This window comes from Geotrypetes seraphini, chromosome 3, assembly GCF_902459505.1.
Source record: "Geotrypetes seraphini chromosome 3, aGeoSer1.1, whole genome shotgun sequence".
Taxonomy (NCBI): Eukaryota; Metazoa; Chordata; class Amphibia; order Gymnophiona; family Dermophiidae; genus Geotrypetes; species Geotrypetes seraphini.
Genome location: NC_047086.1, coordinates 268,867,116 through 268,886,815, shown reverse-complemented (window position 1 = coordinate 268,886,815; position 19,700 = coordinate 268,867,116). Strand labels below are relative to the sequence as shown.

The window sequence follows — 19,700 nt, the reverse complement described above, 5'->3', positions numbered from 1 at the left end:
TTGCCCAGCTTCTATCCTTCCCTCCCTCGTGCAGCAGATCCCTTGCCCAGCTTCCCTCCCTCTCCCATCCCTCGTGCAGCAGAACCCTTGCCTAGCTTCCATCCTTCCCTCCCTCCCTCCCTTGTGCAGCAGAACCCTTGAGCACCTGCCCCCACCGCGCAGCTGAATCCCCGCTGACCGCGAACCCTACATACCTCCCTCCAGAACAGCGTCGGGCCGGGAGCATTCTAAACAGGCTGCTTCACGGCCTTCTCTCATCAGGGCCTTCCATGTGCCGCGTTACTGATGACATCATCAGTGATGCAGCAGAGGGAATTCCCCGATGAGAGAAGGCCGCGAAGCAGCTTGTTTAGAGTGCTGCCGGCACAATGCTGCTCTGGAGGGAGGTATGTAGGTCTTGTGGTCGGTGGGGTTTGGATGGCCGGTGGACCGGATTAAGAAACTAAATGGGCCGGATATGGCCTGTGGGCCATTGTTTGCCCATGTCTGGTCTATCCCAAAGTTCATGCACCACACCTAGCACCACACTCCTGGACTTGGCAGTTAATCAGACAGTTCTCTTCATCAGGGATGAAGCAAAAAGCACTTTCAGTCCATAAACTTCACATAGGTAAGTGAGTCTAAAGGAATACATAAGGAAAACACAAAACCCAAATAGGCAGCCAAGAAACTTTCAAGGTTCAAGTGTCTGGCTCATTGTATTGTAGGTGAATTAAACCTTGAGTTGATAACTTCTGTTCATATACATATCCATCTGCTAGCTTTGTCTCAGGTTTAACTAGAAAGAGCAGGAGAGCTGACCAGGTTGGCCTTGCCGATTAAGAAAGTGCTGACTTTCCTTGTACTGACATTGAGCCAGACACTGACTGCCAGGAAGAGTTCAGTCCAGTTGCAGGTTACTCTCCCAAGCTTGCTATTAGATCTCAGAAGAACTCAGGAGCTAGGAAACTACAGCTCCCAGAAGGCCAGAGTCATTGCAGGAAGTTGTCACATAGGCAGACACAGCTGCAGAGAGAGCTTTCTCCCTTCCCCCTCTTCAGAGCAGGGAGGGGTGAATTGGAGGCTGTTAAAACAAGGCAGCTGAGACCCAGAGAGGGAGAGGAGCACAGGAGCTGGGAGCGTTTCCCAGAAAGGCAGCATGACCTCTCTTACCAACTGAATGCTGATGAGCCAGGGGAAGAGTGTGAGATGGTGGACTTTTCAGAAGAGTCTGAACCACCATTGAGAAGCAATTTGGAAGTGGTGAACCGATGGATATTGGTTTTTCAAGTGAGCCTAGTGAGAGACTAGAAGTCATGGACACAAGCTGAAAAAAGTGGGGAGTGTTTGATATTTTTTCCTTACCTGTTGTTTTTGGTGAAAGCTTGGGACTGTGTTATTTTTGGTGTGCAACAAAAATGTCTCACTTTTTAGAGCTATGTGGTGAAGATTCTGTTGCTGTATTTTTGCTGTAAAACTTCTTGAACAATTCCCTACGGAGCTTTTGGCTTACGCTCCTCTCCATACAGCTGGAGATTAATTACTACTGATAAGCCACTGCAGGGAATGTCAGCCATGGAGGAGCTCCATTTTGGATAGATTCCTTGACTGCAGTCAGCCAGTGGCAGAGTGCTTCAGCTTGAAGTTTACCTTTTGTTTATGAGAAATTCATTGCCATACAGCAAGACCTGTGTGTATGTTTACTCATTGCTGAACTTACTTTGTCCCATTTAGGCTGGTGAAGAGGACTGAGCTATAGAAATTGAAGCCCAGCCATAGTTTTGTTTTTTTTTGGGGGGGGTTCTTTTCTGTTTTTGGAAATAAAGGTCATTCTGACAGTTGTGAGACCAGTGTGGCCAGGTTGGTCCAGCATTATATGCTTTGGCTTTTGCATTAATGTATTTGGAAAATATCACAATCTACTGAGAACCTCACAGCAACCTGACTCCGGGTCTAACTTTATTTCTTGAACCTCTTTGAGTGTATGTGGATTCCTTGCTTGCTTGCAATGTGGACATTGCAAATGTGGACATTTTACTTGCTGTTTTACCCTAGGCTGTTGCCTAGGGTGCCTGAAGGATTCCCTAGTTGTTTTGGCCATTGTTTTGACCAATCATGGACTTCCTTAGACTCCTCCCTAAGGAAGTCCCTGATTGGCTGAAGTGCCCCGAACCCTCCAAAGGGAGGAGCCTGAGGCGCCTCAGCCAATCAGTGCCTTAGGCTTCTCCCTGTGCGTCAGATGATGGGGCGGGGCCTAAGTCGCTATTGGGCGGTGGGCAGCAGAGTAGGAGCAGGAGGAGTTTCTTCCTGCTCCCGATGATTTTGACGGTGCGTAGGAGCAGGAGGAGGGTCTAGGCACCCCTCCTGCTCCCGAAGATGTTTGGGAGCCTTGCCCAAGGAGCAGGAAGGACCAGGCACCCCTCCTGCTCCCAACTGTTTTACAGGTCCCGCGGTGGGTGGACCAGACTTGCTTGTAGAACTTTCAAAGAGTTTGTGAGTTATTGCCTTCCCGCAGAACATAGGTCGTGCGTCTCCTGTGAGGTACCTCAGTTCAGATAGCTAGCTAAGAAGCCAACCAGGGGAGAAACTGATTTGTCCATTGCAGAAGTAAAGCATCTGCCTCGAGGTGATTAGGAGAGTATATCCTGGAGCTGAACTGAGGCAGCTTGTTGTGGGGAGACGCAAAGAGGGTGTCTGAGGAGTTCCCCATTGAGCAAAAATGTGATGTAGAGGCAAGGAATTGAGTGTCCATTCATGAGGTTGTAGAAGATGACTCAATTTGTCCCCCAGACAGTTTTGCTGCCCTTGGATGTAGACAGCTCTGAGGAAGGTGTTGTGAAGGATTGCCCAATTCCAAAGCTTCAGAGCTTCTTAACAAAGAGGGAGAGATCCCGTTCCTCCCTGCTTGTTGACATAATACATGGTGACTTGGTTATTTGTGTGAATGAGGACTACCTGGTCGTGAAGAAGATGCTGAAAAGCTTTGAGAGTATTGAAGATCGCTCTGAGTTCCAACAGATTGATGTGACATTGATGATCCATGCTGGACCAATGGCCTTGAGTACGGAGACCATCAAGATGAGCCCCCTAAGCGTAGGTTGAAGAATCTGTCATGAGAATCTTCTGATGAGGGGGCATGTGGAATAGCAAGCCTCTGGAAAGATTGGAAGCGAGCATCCACCAGTGGAGAGATTGTCTCAATGAAGGAGTTACTGTAATGTGTTGAAAGAGTGGGTCGCAAGCTTGCTGCCACTGAGATGCCAGGGTCCACTGAGGAATTCAGAGGTGAAGTCTGTCAAAAGGAGTCACGTGAACCATAGAAGCCATATGACCAAGAAGAACCATCATTTGTCTTGCCAAGATTAATGTGAGGGAGGACACTTGTTGGCAAAGGTGAATGAGAGCATCTTGACGTGGTTGAGACAGGAATGCTCTGAGTTGAACAGTGTCTAGGAGGGATCCAATAAACTGTAGAGTTTGGGAGGGATGTAACTGGGACTTTGGAAAATTGATTTCAAACCCCAGACTTTGGAGAAACGTAATAGTCCATTGGGTCGCTACAATAACCTCCTGTTGAGACAACGCTTTGATGAACCAGTCATCCAGGTATGGAAAGACCTGAAGACCCTGTGTCCGCAGGGCTGCAGCCACCACCACCAAGCACTTTGTGAAGACTCTGGGAGATGAGGTGAGGCTGAAAGGAAGGATCCGATACTGAAGATGATTCCCCACCCGAAATCTCAGGAATCTGCATGAGGCTGGAAGAATTTGGATACGAGTATAAGCCTCCTTGAGATTTAGAGAGCATAACCAATCGCCTTGATCCATCAGTGTTGGAAGAGAGAGCAAGTGAAACTTTTCTGTGACAAGAAATTTGTTGAGAGCTCCGTGGTCCAAGATAAGTCACATATCTCCCATTTTCTTCGGGACTAGAAAAATAACAGGAATAAAAACCCGTGTCTCGTTGGGTCAAGGGAACATCCTCGAAAGCTCGGAGGCAAAGAAGAGCCTGAGCTTCCTGAAGAAGGGGAAGTTGCGAAGGAAAGAAGGGGAAGTTGGAAGGAAAATCTCTTGGAGGGAGATCTGGTAGAACTTGAAGAAATTGAAGTGAGTAACCCTCCCGAATGATGGTGAGAACCCAGAGGTCTGATATAATCTGCTCCCATTGTTGGTAAAAATGATGGAGCCAACCTCCTATGGGAAGAAGAGAAGTCTGATGGATGCAGGTGGACGTTATGCTCAGACTTAGATTCTCAAAAAGACTGCGCTGGCTTAGCTGCAGCAGGAGTCTGGATTTTTTGCTGACGCTGGTGCTGTGGCTGTTTCCTAGGTGGGGGCCTGGAGAAAGCTGGAGTGGATTTCTGTGGATATCGACGTGGAGGCGGCCTATAAGGCTTGGAAGCTGGAGTTTTAGCCTTAGGTCGAATCAAAGAGGCAAAGACCGCTCATGCTTCGAGAGACACTTAGTGGCAGCCTCAATGGAGTCATCAAAGAGCTCATTACTTTGACACGGTAAATTGGCTAGACAATCTTGCAAGTTAGGGTCCATGTCCACAAGGCTTAGCCAAGCCAGATGCCACATTGCTACAGCAAAAGTAGTGACCTGTGATGATATTTCAAAGGCATCATAAGTGGCTTGAAGCATGAAAAGACGTATTTGAGAGAGTCTGCTGAAGTTGTTGGAACACAGGCAACCGGAAGTTCAGCCAGATCAGGAAAGAAGTAGGGCATGGTCTTAATGCAGTACTTTAGATAGGATGTGAACATGAAGTTGTAATTCAAGATCCTGTTTGCCATCATGGAATTCTGATAAAGACAGCGTCCAAATTTATCCATCATGCGGCCCTCTCTGCCTGGAGGGACGGCAGCATAAACCTTGGTGGGGTTATATTTTTTAAGAGATTATTCCATCAATAAGGATTGCTGAGACAATTGTGGCTTCTCAAACCCTTTACAAGGACCCGTGCTGTAACGAGATTCCATTTTAGAGGGGATAGCCAGAATTGAATAAGGAGTCTCGAAATTCCTGAGAAAAGTTTGTTTCAAAACAGGATTCATGGGAAGTCTCATGGTGTCCTTTGGTAGATAAGGCAATTCCATTTCAGCCAAATATTCAGGAGTATACTTAGACTCAGATTGAAGATCAATCTGAAAAGCCTTACTCATATCAAAAATTAAATCTTGAAAAAGATGTGGATTTTGAAGCCGAAGACTACTCATGTGGAGAAGAGCGAGACCTAGGCACCGCTGAGTAAGATGGAGAAGCCTCCCGAGAGTATTGAGAAGGCATGTCTGTGTCCAACGTAAGAGTCCCAGAAGAAGCTCCGCTGTGTGATATTGGCGGAGTGAGAGAGTGCTTACGTTTAAGAGGCCTCGATGGAGAAGCCCTAGGAGTATGAGGAATTGAGAGCCTCGACTCATGCCTCAGAGAGACAGGCAAAGGAGGAGCCCTTGTAAATGATCTTGGGAGAGGAGTTTTGAGGCCTGGATGTGCCTCAAGGTGGAGAAACACGAGGCATTGAAAGCTTCGGAGTTCGAGGCATAGGAGACTCTGTACTCTTCCGAGGAGACTCTTTAGTCTTCTTTGAAGCAAGGTGCCTCAAGGACGAGGAGTGCTCCAATGAGGCTTGTCCCCCACGTCTCAAACAAGGTGAGTAGCTGGAGACTCAGACCTGGAAAGACGAGGCGAGGAGTCACTGGAGGACAATGGTCGAGACCAATGAGGTTTTGCTCGAGGTGCCTCGACAGAATGCTCAGGCTGGCTCGCAGAAATCAGGATCGAGACAGGGGCAAGCTTGGCCAAAACAGTGGTAAGTTGTGTGATCAGTATAGATTGCAGCATGTCCTCGAAGACAGGCATCGAGACCAATGACTCTGGTCTGGAAGGTACAGCAGTGCGCTCCATTGAGGGTGACTTCGAAGATGAGTATCCCCTATGCTGGAGGCACACTTAGAAGGAGGTCTCATAGAGGCCGGCATGACTGCACTCGTTGCCTGGATTGCCTGAGACTCAGCTGGAGACTATACCTGTGGAGGAAAGAGGAGACTTGCCTGAAGTTGAGACCTTTAGAGGCACAGTAGACGAGGCCTTTGAGGATGAGAGCGACTTGCTCGAGGTCGAGGACTTGGAGGATGAGGCTGCAATGGGGGTCGAGGCCGAGGCCTGTTCCTCAGACTGCTCCATAGGACCAAAGAGCTCGAGGATCTTGGCACGAATCCTCCAGAGAGCTTGTTTTTGAAGAGTAGCACAGTGCTGGCAGGACTCAGGACAATGTTCAGGCCCCAAGCACTTGATACACCAACGATGGGGGTTGGGGAGAGAAATAGCCCGATTACACTGGCTACACTTCTTGAACCCGGTAAGAGGCCGGGACATAGGAAAAAAACACGGCTGCAAACAAATGAGGGCTGGCAGCAGGGCCTGAGCCCATGCCCCACTGGACTGAAACTGATGGAAAAAAAATATAAGTTCTTTTTTTTAAAGAGACGCGCCGCACAGTGACTAGCAAAAGAACAAAATAAATAAAAAGAGAAAGCCGCAGTGTGAGAAGGCAACTCAAAAATCAGCAGAGCTGAGAAAACAGGTGCTTCTGGCTCCGCGGAAAACTGAGAACAGAGGTACCTCACAGGAGATGCACGACCTACGTTCGGCGGGAAAGCACTCACGCATGCACGGTGCAGCACTCGCAAACTCTTTGAAAGTTCTACAAGCAAGTCTACTTGCAAGGCTGTCCGCTATAGGGCTCCATGGATGACATCACCCACATGTTGAGAATATGGTGCCTGCTTGTCCCTGGGATAACTGCATTTCTGGTATTGGCTGCAGAACACCTTCACATTTCCTGCAAGCTTGGGATCTGTACATTTGGAACACGCTCACTGACTGGGACGGCACAAGACGGGTGACTCATGATCTCACTTGGTGATTGTAAAGTTTCATAATTATCTCCATAAATCAGAAACTCAAAACTCATTAAACAGTACAAAATGAAATGTGGAACGGTGACATACATGGGCCAACAGGTTTGCATGTTTTCAAGATTATTCTGCAGTTCTATTGGATCAGAGGCAGCCTTTCCATCTGATTTGCTCAATGCTGGTAGACAGGAAACTAACATAACAGAAACCTGGTAGAATGACAAAAACAAATGGGATACAGTACTACAGGGATACAAACCGTACAGAAGAAATAGAGTGGGGCAGAAAGGTGGAGGTATTGCCCTATATGTTGGGGAAGGAATACAATCTGTAAGAGAGACTATGACGGAAGAGAAAGAGAAGCTGGAATCCCTCTGGATAAAGATTCCCAGACACAACGGTGCTGACACAAAGATTGGCCTTTACTACCGACTGCCAGGACAGAGGGAGGAGAAAGACTCCAAAATGATAGAGGAAATTAAACACAAATATGTAAGTCAGGTAATGTCATAATCTTGGGGGATTTCAATTTCCCGGGGATAGACTGGGACCTGGGAACCTCTAACTGTGGCAAGGAGGCAAAGTTCTTGGAAGTGCTAGGGATTGCTTCCTGGAACAATTGGTGGGAGAGTCGACAAGAGGAAACGTCACCTTGGACTTGGTCCTAAATGGCATTACGGGACCGGCAAAGGAAGTAGAAGTCACGGTCCTGCTGAGGATGAGTGATCACAACATGATCTACTTCAAACTCGATGTCGGGAAGGGGAAAGATACTAAAACCTCAACCACAACTATGTTACTATGTTTAAAGATACGATAGCATGAGGAGCCATGGTGAAACAACGGATCAAGAAAAAGATGGGCAAAGTCAAAACGGTAGAACAGGCATGGTCCCTACTGAAAAATACTATCACAGAAGCACAAAGCCTCTACATTCCGCGGATGTCCAAAGCAAAGAAAACTAAAGGCAAAAGAGGCTGGCGTGGCTCATTAAAGAGGTGAAGGAAGCCATAAAAGAAAAGGACTCCTTTAAAACATGGAAACGCAGAAAAACAACCGAGCTTGGAAGAAACACAAAGATGATCAGAAGAAATGTCACAGGGCGGTGAGGGATGCCAAAAAGGACTATGAGGAGAAAATAGCGCATGAGGTCAAAAACTTCAAGCCCTTCTTTAGGTACGTAAAAGGGAGAAAACCCGCAAAAGAGGTGGTGGGACAGCTGGACGACCAGGGAAGGAAAGGGTACATCAAGGAAGACAAACAGATTGCAGACAGACTAAATTCCTTCTTTGCATCTGTTTTTTACGAAGGAGGACACAGCAACAATTCCAGAAAGCAGTGAAAGTGCTCAAAGGAGTAACAGAGGACAGTCTCACCACAATAGAAGTGAACTTGGACCAGATTTACCGCCAGATCGGCTAAACTCAAAAGTGACAAATCTCCTGGACCAGACGAAATTCATCCGAGAGTCTTGAAAGAGCTGAAAGTAGAAATCAGAGAACTATTGCAAAAACTTGCCAACCTGTCAATCCAAACAGGATGGATGACTGGAAGATAGCGAACGTCACGCCGATATTTAAAAAGGATCGAGAGGAGTGCCAGGCAACTACAGACCTGTGAGTCTCACGTAGTCCCTGGGAAGATGGTTGAGGCGCTGATCAAGGATAGCATAATCCGGCACTTAGACACACACGACCTGATGAGAGCCAGCCAACATGGATTCAGGAAAGGGAAGTCATGTTTGACGAACCTACTTAAATTTTTTGAGACAGTGAACAGACAAATTGATAATGGAGAACCAGTGGATATTATATACTTGGATTTTCAGAAAGCGTTCGACAAGGTTCCACATGTAAGACTTCTCAGGAAACTGCAAGGCCATGGAATATGAAGGAGATATACTAAGATGGATAGGCAAATGGCTGGAGAATAGAAGGCAGAGAGTGGGCATAAATGGGAAGTTCTCAGACTGGGAGAATGTGACTAGCGGTGTACCCCCAGGGCTCGGTACTTGGGCCCATCTTATTTAATATTTTCATCAATGACCTAGAGATGGAACATCCAGTGAGATCATCAAGGTTTGCAGATGACACAAAGCTATGCTGGGCAATCAAATTGCAGAAGGACAGTGAGGAACTCAAGAGCGACTTGAGTCGATTGAAGAAATGGGCAGATAAATGCAGATGAAGTTTAATGTGGAAAAATACAAGTGATGCACTTAGGCAGAAAGAATAAGGAACACAAGTATAGTATGTCAGGTGCAACTCTGGGAAAAACTGAACAGGAAAAGGACCTGGTGTACTAATTAATAGGACCCTGAAACTGTTTGGCGCAATACGCGGCAACAGCGAAGAAGCAAATAGAATGCTAGGCATGATAAAGAAGGGAATCATGAGAAAGTAATAATGCCGCTTTATAGAGCGATGGTCAGACCACACTTGGAATACTGCGTCCAACATTGGTCTCCATACCTAAAGAAGGATATTAAAACTGCTGGAGAGGATGCAGAGACGAGCAACAAAGCTAGTGAAAGGTATGGAGAACCTGGATTATGAGGAATGACTTAAGAGACTGGGGTTGTTCTCCCTTGGGAAGAGGAAACTGCGAGGGGATCTGATCGAGACTTTCAAAATACTGAAAGGAATCGAAAAAATAAGAGCAGGAAAAACAGTTATTTGCAATGTCCAATGTGACACGAACAGGGACTTGACTAATTTTTCTATGACTTCACGACAGTGCCTCAAAGAAAGGAGAAGGGAGCTGAAAAAATTCTCCTGTTAAGAAAAGGTCCCAGTGGAAGGGGAGGAGTAGGATATGTAAGTTCCCCATTAACTAGCACTGCAGTGAAAAGTTTTTAAAAGGAAATTAAATCTTTTATCGAGAATCCTATTGGGTTAGTTGAGCGATTAGATCAATTCCTGGAACCTAATTTTTATACCTGACAGGAAAATGATGTCTATTCTGAACATTCTATTTAGTGATGAGGGAAAACCCCACGTAAGGGCAAAAGCAGCAATTTAGGGGACAAGTTTTAGAGCAAGTCCTGGAGAAATGTAAGCCTTACTTCAATATGTAGATGATCCACACAGATGTCTAATAAATAAACTGAGTACCCTCGGGATGGGTCCCAAAATGATAGGCTGGGTCAAGAACTGGTTGAGTGGAAGGTGACAGAGGGTAGTGATCAATGTAGATCACTCTGAGGAAAGGGATGTTACCAGTGGTGTGCCTCAAGGTTCTGTTCTTTTTAATAGTTTTATAAACAATATTGCTGAAGGGCTGTCGGGTAAGATTTGCTTCTTTGTATATGATATCAATACAGTGGAACTCCGTTTGCGAGTAACCCGGTTTGCGAGTATTTTGCAAGACGAGCAAAACACTCCCGCAAACCTTAACTCACTAAACGAGCACTATCCCGCTAAACGAGCACCCCCCACCTGTTCAAACCGGCATCGCACCCCCCCGCCCACGAATGCTCCTCCGCGAGAACCGCATCGCACCCCCATGCTGGAAGCGGCATCTGCCCGCCTGCCCACCCAAACGGTGCCAGTTAAGGAAAGATTCTGCCTCTTGCCTGGGCTAGGCCTTGAGCATCTGCGCATGCTTAAGGCCTTCTGGCTCTCGTTCTCTCCAAGATCTCGGAGAACGAGAGCCAGAAGGCCTTGAGCATGCACAGATGCTCAACGCCCAGCCCAGGCAAGAGGCGGGATCTTTCCTTAACTGGCACCGGCACGCAGCAGATGGGGTAAGGAGCTTGTTTGGGTGGGCGGGTGGGCAGATGCCGCTTCCAGCACGGGGGTGCAATGCGGTTCTTGCGAGGGGGCGTTCGGGCGGGGGCTGCGATGCTGGTTTGAGCGGGGGGAGGGGTGATAAAGCAGCCTCGGTAGCCTCGGGGGGGGGGGAAGAGGAGGTGGAATGAATCAAAGCGAGTTTCCCTTACTTCCTATGGGGAAACTTGCTTTGATATATGAGCAATTTGGTTTACAAGCATGCTTCTGGAACGAATTATGCTCATAAACCAAGGTTCCACTGTATCTGCAATAGAGTAGACACCCAGGATGGTGTGAATGAAGAAAGAACTGGTGAAGCTTGAAGAATGGTCTGAAATGTGGCAGCTAAAATTTAATGCTAAGAAATACAAGGTCATGTGTTTGGGCTGCAAAACCCAAGGGAACTGTACAGTTTAGGCGATGAAGAACTTATGCGCACTACAGAAGAGTGGGACTTGGGTGTGATTGCATGTGATGATCTTAAGGTGGCCAAGCAGGTTGAAAAGGTGACAGCGAAAGCTAGAAGGATGCTAGGGTGCATAGGGAGAGGTATGGCCATTAGGAAAAAGGAGGTATTGATGCCCCTGTGTAAGACTTTGGTGAGACCTCATTTAGAATATTGTATACAATTCTGGAGGCTGCAGCTTCAAAAGGATATAAAATGGATGGAGTGGGGGGCGTGGCTTGACGATCATGGCAGCCGGACATGCCGACTGAGCTCTCCTCACATCGGTGCGTTTTTCTGAACGAATCCATAATACATTTCAACTTTGAAACGCCTCTGCGGTCGTTATAAGTAACCAGCCTACATCTACTGCGGAACATGGCTTCAAATAAGACCAATAAAATCGAGCAATCAAGCGCGGGCCATACTAGTGGTAAGAGGCCTAAACATGAGGTAGCCTCACCAGAAAAATTGCCGCCGAAATCTGTGGAGTCGCAGCTCGAGCTATTACTTACTGAGATGCAGCCTTTAAGGGTATCATGTCTAAACAAGTTGAGGAATCTCAACATATTAGAACAGAAATTGAAGCTTTGAATGCTCAATTTACAGATGTGCGACACCGGATAGACGCTCTTGAAGATTTTAAAATGCAACACGTGGCTAATGTCTCCCTCATACCACAACATAGTAAGGATATCGCTGCTCTTCAACTGGATCTAGAAGATTTGGCGAACAGAAGTCGTCGCTGCAATGTGCGCATCTTAGGTGTTCCAGAATCTTCGGAAGGTTCAGACACCATAGCCTTCCTACAAAACCTGATTCCATCCCTGCTCGGCATTACCTTTGATCCGCCGCTGGAACTGGAACAAGCTCATCGGGTCCCATACAGGCCTACTTCTAACCAGAAATCATCGCGGCCTATAGTGGCTAAACTCTTGCACTACCAACATGCTTTAAAGATTCTGACCTCGGCCAAAGAAAAGAAACATCTTTTATACCAAGGCAGGAGGGTTCTTTTCGTCCCGGATCTGGCGAAAACTACAGCAGCTAAAGGAAGCTCTTTCTACAACAACGACAGGACTTGAAAGATATCGGAGCCAGATTTGGTCTGCTATACCCGGCCAAGATGTTCATTACTCATAACAAAAAACCGTAACGTATCTCGATCCAGCTGAACTTCAAATATACATTGAATCCATCAAAAAGCACCGATGCTACTGCATTCTTTTCTTTTCATGTTATACACAGAGGTGCAATCTGCACTGAGAATTCCACAGACATAAGTATGTATTGAAATGTTTTTGTTTTATTTTTTCTCTAGCACACGCACTATGGAGGTGGCACAGTTGTTCGCGAAAGTCTGCCCATGAGGCTTCAATCCCACCTGAGTTTTTCTTCTTGTTTAACTTGTCATTCCCCTGGCACAGTTTGCCTTTATGGGTCTGACATTTTGTTGTTACTTACAGGTTCAGAAATGGCATTTTTTTTCTGTTAACATCCATGATCAGGTTATATCGGTATATTACCTTACTGTATCATTATTATTACTCCTAACTTGATAATCCTTGGTTATGACTAATCTGCATATAATAACTTTCAATGTCAATAGGCTTAATCACTGTATTAAGCGGAAGAAAGTGTCTAATTATATGAGATCATTGAATCCTGATATTGCTTTAATTCAAGAAACCTATCTTTCCACTGCTGATAATCTAAAAACAAAATACTGGGTTATAATGTTCCTATTTTTTCTCCTGCTAAAAATAAAAAGAATGGAGTTTCCATCTATGTTAAATCCTCTTTACCTATAATCATACACTCACATAGTACTGACTTGGAAGGGAGATGGTGTTTGTTACATGTCTCACTGTATGATTTTCGCTTTACTTTGTTGAATCTATACGCCCCAGTGTCTGACTCCCTAGAGTTTTATCGCTCTCTTCAATCTGTACTCTTACCTATTTCTCAATATCCACTTATTATGGGAGGCGATCACAACCAACCACTTGATTATATATTGGATAGAACGTCCACTTGTAGACCTACAAATCCAAAACTTTAGAAGAAATTAACTCTCTGATTCTGAATTTCACCCTACTAGACCCCTGGAGACTTTTATACCCCACTCATAGGGAGTACACACATTTTTTGGCTCCGCATAATTCTTATACAAGATTAGACTACTTCTTACTCTCCTCCTCCCTAGCCCCAGATGTAATGCAGGTTAATATACACCCTATACTTATCTCTGACCATGCACCAGTATCTCTATATATAAATCTGAAAAGTCCCAGACAATCCTCCACTGGATGGAGACTGAATAACAGCATCTTGACAGATGAAGATGTAATACGTAAACTACATGCTTTTACCAAGGACTTCTTCATACGCAATACCTCACCGGACATTTCCCCTACTACGATATGGGAAGCCTATAAAGCTACCCTTTGGGGGGAAATTATTGGTCTGATGGCTTGGAAAAAGAAAAAACTGAATCAACGCCTCACCACGTTAGAATCTGACATCAAATCTCTGGAGTTACAACATGCTTCTGATCTATCAAATAATATAATACGCACACAACTTATAAAGCATAAATATGAATATAATTCCATTACATCTAAGCTAGCTTATCACGATGTTTTCCTTATGAAATCTGGACACTATATTGGAGGCAATAAAATGGGAAAAACTTTAGCTCACTATCTTAAGGGTAAAAATAAAGAACATTCCTATTTTACCTCGATCACTGCATCTAATGGCACCCTATTAACAGATAAACGCGAACTAGAAGCTGAGTTTGAGAAATTCTACCTTAAACTTTTTCAATCTGAAGTATCATTCACATCTGAAGATATTACTAAATATCTTAGTTCCATTGCTCACCCGAAATTGTCCCCCAATTTGCAAGCAGTCCTTGATGAACCGATCACCACTCAGGAGCTCCAAGATACCATCAAAACTTTAGCCGCTAATAAATCACCTGGCCCAGATGGTATAACTAGCGAGTTTTATTGGATTTTTTCCTCAATTCTCTCTCCCCACTTGATTTATTTATTTATTTTTTCGATTTTTTTAGCCCATCCTCCCAAAAGAGCCCAGAACGGGTTACAATGAATATATTGGTGCATTAAAATTATAAGTAAGATAGGTACTTAGAAATTCCCTTACTGTCCCGAAGGCTCACAATCTAACTAAAGTACCAGGAAAAATGACAATTAGAAGAGTAATAAAGAAAGAAAAATAGAGATAGAGGAGAAAAATAATAAAATAAACATTCTAATAAGATTACAATGATCTAAAGGAATTTGAAAGGTTAAAAAGAAGGAAGATAGGAATAGATGTAGAGGGAGAACCGTTGAAGCAATAGAATTCTGGGGAAATTTTAATGAAATTTGAATGATAAAATAAAACAAAACAAGTGGCAAAACAATGAGTGAAATTAAAAAATATATCATAAACTAAAAAGAAGTGAAAATAAAACAAAACAGTCAAAACAAGACCAGCTTGAACGGGCCCCTGAGCCAACCGTTGGTCCGATGGCTGGACTGCAGCCCTCCTCCGTCGCTCTCCCCTGCTGGAATGGGGGAGGAGCGAAGACAGTGTCGGGTGCCCCGCTGGAACGGGCCCCCGAGCCGACCATTGGTCTGATGGCTGGACTGCAGCCCTCCTCCGTCAGCTCTCCCCTGCTGGAATGGGGGAGGAGCGAAGACAGTGTCGGGTGCCCCGCTGGAACGGTTGTGGGTGCCCCACTGGAACGGGCCCTCGAGCTGACCGTTGGTCCGATGGCCGTACTGCAGCCCTCCTCCTTCAGCTCTCCCCTGATGGAATGGGGGAGGAGTGAAGACAGTGTCGGGTGCCCCGCTGGAACGGGCCCCCGAGACGACCGTTGGTCCGATGGCCGGACTGCAGCCCTTCTCCATCGGCTCTCCCCTGCTGGATTTCATATTTTAATTTTATTCAAACACACCCTGATCTCCAGAGAAATTTTGCAGAAGCCCATATTGTAATTTTCCCTAAACCGGACAGAGATCCCACCCAACCTAAAAACTACAGACCCATTTCATTCCTCAATTCGGATTATAAAATACTTGCAGAAATCTTATCCAACAGACTGAATAAAGTAATAGAACATCTAATATCCCCCAATCAAATGGGCTTTATCAAACATAGATATATTGGAGATAATTTACGCATTTTTCATAATGTTAATAATTACGCCAAGACCACCTCAGAGCCTATGATAGGTCTTGCTATTGATGCCGAAAAAGCCTTTGATAGGGTCGAATGGAAATTCTTGTTGCAGGTTCTGAGGTGGTTTAACTTAGGGGAATCCTTTATTTCCTGGATTAGGGCTTTGTACTGGGTACCATCATCTCGAATACTCATTAATGGTTCTCTCACTGCTCCTATAGCACTGCAACGAGTCACGAGACAGGGGTGCCCTCTATCCCCACTCCTTTTCAATCTTTCATTAGAACCTCTCTTGCTGGCGATTAGACAATCTTCCTCATTACAGGGTATTCCGTTAATCTCTAAGGAACTAAAAGTTGCAGCATACGCTGATGACATTATGCTTTTCATACGGTCCTTTGACTTCCCTCCCTTTCTTTATACAGCTCACTGATGCCTACTCCAACTATTCTGGATATAGAGTCAATTGGGAAAAATCAGTTATAATTCCCCTTAATAATCAGGTCTCACAGATGGAACTCTCCTCCTTTAAATTTGCGTGGTCTACTTCCCCAATCAAATATTTAGGCTTCTTTATCCACAAAGACCGAGACGTTATAATGGATTCTAACATTGCCAAGCTTAAAGAACTAATCACAATTTCTACATCTAAATGGCAACCTTTATATTTATCATGGTGGGGACGTTTATCCTCCCTCAAAATGACATTAGCACCACAGATCACATATATTTTAACTCTCTTGCCCTGCTTGGGCAAACCCCTCTTTACAAATGGATAGATAAACGAATCTCGGACTTTATTTGGAAAAATAAAAAACCAAAAATAGCATTAACTACGTTAAAGACTCCCAGATTATCTGGTGGAGTCAATCTCCCTGATTTTCGTAAGTATCATATTGCCTCTCTGGCAAAATATGGCTCAAGATGGATTATGCATAACCAGTCTCATTCATTTACCAATACCCCTACGTGGCTGGACTTTGAAATTTCACTGTGCAATCCAATCCCCATTCATATCATTCCTACTATGTCCATTCCTCTCATACTTAAGGCCTTCTCTCTTTTCTCATCAACAATTACAGCACTCCACACACTGGATAGCGCAGCTACTCACTTGCTTTTTGCACAGAGAGACATGGCTCTCTGGAATAATCCTGTCATTAAACACAAAAACCGGTCTTTCCATTGGATACCCTGGAGTAAGTTAGGTATCTGTCAAGTCCACCAACTTTTTCACAATAACAATCTGTATACTTTTTCTGAACTCGTTGCAAAATACCCACAACTCTCAGGTAAACGAGCTCAGTGGGAGATATTGACATCTCTGCTGTCTTCCTACAGTTCTCAGATTCTTCTTGCATTGTAAAATGGGGCTCATTAATAGAGACACAGGGCAAAGCAATTTCATATTTTTACAAACTGTTACAGAACCCACAGCCCACATCTGATATAGCAATTAACTACAAATGGTCTCAAGAGCTAAACATTCATCTGTCAGACAATGAATGGATGAGGTTCTGGACGAAAGTAATTAGACCTCTCTTTCTGCAAATATGGCGCAATCCTTGTTTTTTCTGATGCGGAGAGTGGTGTGGCACCATGTAGAATGAAACTAGCTCATTTGAAAAATGATGACATATGTTGGCACTGTTTAATAAGTCAGGGTACTCTGGCACACATGTTATTTGAATGTCCCAAGATTTTACTTTTTTGGACGCAAATTTGATCTCTAATAAGATCTGTTACAAATTGCACGGCTGATTTGTCATTTGAAATTATTATAATGCGATCTATCCATCCTTGCTTTAAGACATGTTCTTGTGAACCAAAATTGTTTGACATATTAATATCTGTGGGTATAAAATTGGAAATCCGCTTCCTTGTTAAATTTCACTTTCTGGTGGAATTCTATTTGTTTATATAAAAGATATGAGCAATATGCTCTTGATAAAAGGAAAACTAACCGTTTAATTCCAACCCGTGATATTTGGATACCACATTGACGAATACTTACAATCTCTTTAATTCAATGATTTTGCATTACCTTATTACTGTACATTTGGATGTTCTGTTTTCTGTAATACTATATTGTCTAATGCCAATTTCTGTACACTGTTTTTGTTGTATGATGTAATTTTTTTCCTTTTCTTTATTACTTAAATAAACAAATTGAACTAAAAAAAAAAAAAAAGGATGGAGTTAGTTAGTCCCAAGGAAGGCTACTAAAATGGTGTGTGGTCTTTGTCATAAGGTATGGGAACAGACTTAAAGATCTTTGGAGGAAAGGCAGGAGAGGGGAGATATGACAGAGATGTTAAAATACCTACATGATGTAAATGCACATGAGTCGAGTCTCTTTCATTTGAAAGGAAGCTATGGAATGAGAGGGAATAGGATGAAGTTAAGAGTTGATATGCTTGGGAGTAATCTAAGGAAATGCTTTTTTACATAAAGGGTGGCACTTGGGTGAAACAGTCTCCTGGAAGATGTAGTGGAGACAGAGACTGTGCCTGAATTCAAGAAAGCCTGAGATCTCTTAGAGAAAAGAAGAGATCATGGTTACTGAAGATGGGCAGAATGGACGGGTCATTTGGCCTTTATCTGCCATCATGTTTCTGTGTTTCTATATTCTCATATTCCAGAAGAGCTGCTTTACTCACATTACTCCTCTCCTAAAGTCACTTCATTGGCTTCCCATCCATTTCGGAATACAATTCAAACTCCACTCACTCAGCTGCCCCTCACTATCTCTCATCATTTATCTCCCCCTATGATCCCCCTCCCCCGAGCTCCGCTCAGCTGGTAAGTCCCTCTTATCCGTGCCCTTCTCTTCAACTGCCAGCTCCAGACTCCGTCCCTTCTGCCTTGCTGCACCATATGCTTGGAACAAGCTGCCCGAATCCCTGCGGTGGGCTCCATCTCTGGCAGTGTTCAAGGCCCACTTAAAAGCCTACTTCTTTTAGAATGCTTTTGACTCATAACTCCTCTCACCTTGGGTTTTGCATCCCCTACCCTCTATGTCATGTCTGTCCAAGTTACATTGTAAACTCTTCCGGGCAGGGACCATCTATAAATGTCAAAATTTACAGTGCTGTGTACGCCTTTCAGCGCTATATAAGTGATAAGTATTAGTAGTAGTAAGATCTTCTAGTATCGGGGGAAAAAAGGGAGCAGTGAGAGAGGCCACTAATGTCTTACTGAATTTCCTGGGAGAACAAGGTCTTAAGGTAAATAAGACCAAATTGCAATATGTGGGAAAAAAATGAAATATTTGGGATATTTGGGACATTTGATATGCGAGGGGAAAAAATTAATCCAGAGAGAATCAAGGGGATTGTAAGTTTCCCCTTCCAAACACTAAAAGGAAACTGAGAAAATTCCTAGGCTTAACAGGCTATTGCAAATTATGGATTGATTCATATGTCCAGAAGACAAAGGGGTTATAACTTTAAACTCCTGGAGGATGAACCAAACATCCTGAATTGGACAGAAGAGGAGGAGGAGAAATTGGTGACAGACTTAAAGCCCCAGTGTTGGTGCTGCCATCCCTAGACAAGCCTTTCCACTTGTTTGCTACAATAGACAGGGAGCGGCTCTGGAATTATTGACCCAGAACTGGGGAGGGAAACAGCAACCGGTGGCGTCAAAATTATTAGAACCTGTTTCCTGTAGCCACAGCAGCTCTCCTGGGCAGGAAGTTAACTTTTGGGGGAGCTCTTGTAGTAAGCACCCTGCATCCAGTTAGAACCATTTTCACTCAGAAAGCCGGAGGTGGCTGACTGATTCCAGAATATTAAAATATGAATGGAAAAAGATGATTTAGTGCTAATAATGGACACTTGTCTAAATCTAGCTACCTTCTTATGGAAGGGAGAAGCGGGAGGGTGGGGGCAACTTGAACATAATTGCTTAGATATTATTGAATATCAGATTAAAATATGCCCAGATTTGAAAGACATGCCATTACACAGGTGCTGTCACTTGTTTATTGATGGCTCCTCGAGAATACTGGAAGGAAAAAGACATAATGGCTATTGTCACCCCCAGGCACCTAACCGGTTTGGTTAGTGTGTTTGGGCTGTGACCATGTACACCCCAGCATACCTCTGTAGCTTGAGGGTTTCCCTCAGGACTTTCATCTACACTAGGCAACTGCCTAACAGTGCAGGTACAGGGAAAAGATGCAGACTCTCCAAAACAAACACACAGTCAGAATGGCTTTGAAACAAAAATAAAGGTTTTATTCAGGCCACCGGCCAGATGAGTTTCAACGCTTTGGTTATAGTTTTTGTACATTCCACAAGCAGGAATCTCTAAATACATTTAATCAATAGCCTAGGGTTTTCTGCTCTGGAAATAGTTTTTGTAGAAACAAATCTTTTTATAAATCCCAA

General features: G+C 44.3%; 1 protein-coding gene across 1 annotated transcript in view; it reads left to right on the top strand.

The window, feature by feature from the left end:
• Positions 1-19,700, top strand: part of PCNX2 (pecanex 2) — a 1,104,481-nt gene that overhangs the window by 138,643 nt on the left and 946,138 nt on the right. The window contains 1 exon segment of the mRNA XM_033937641.1: positions 11,722-12,114. Coding sequence (XP_033793532.1) covers positions 11,722-12,114 — 393 coding nt within the window.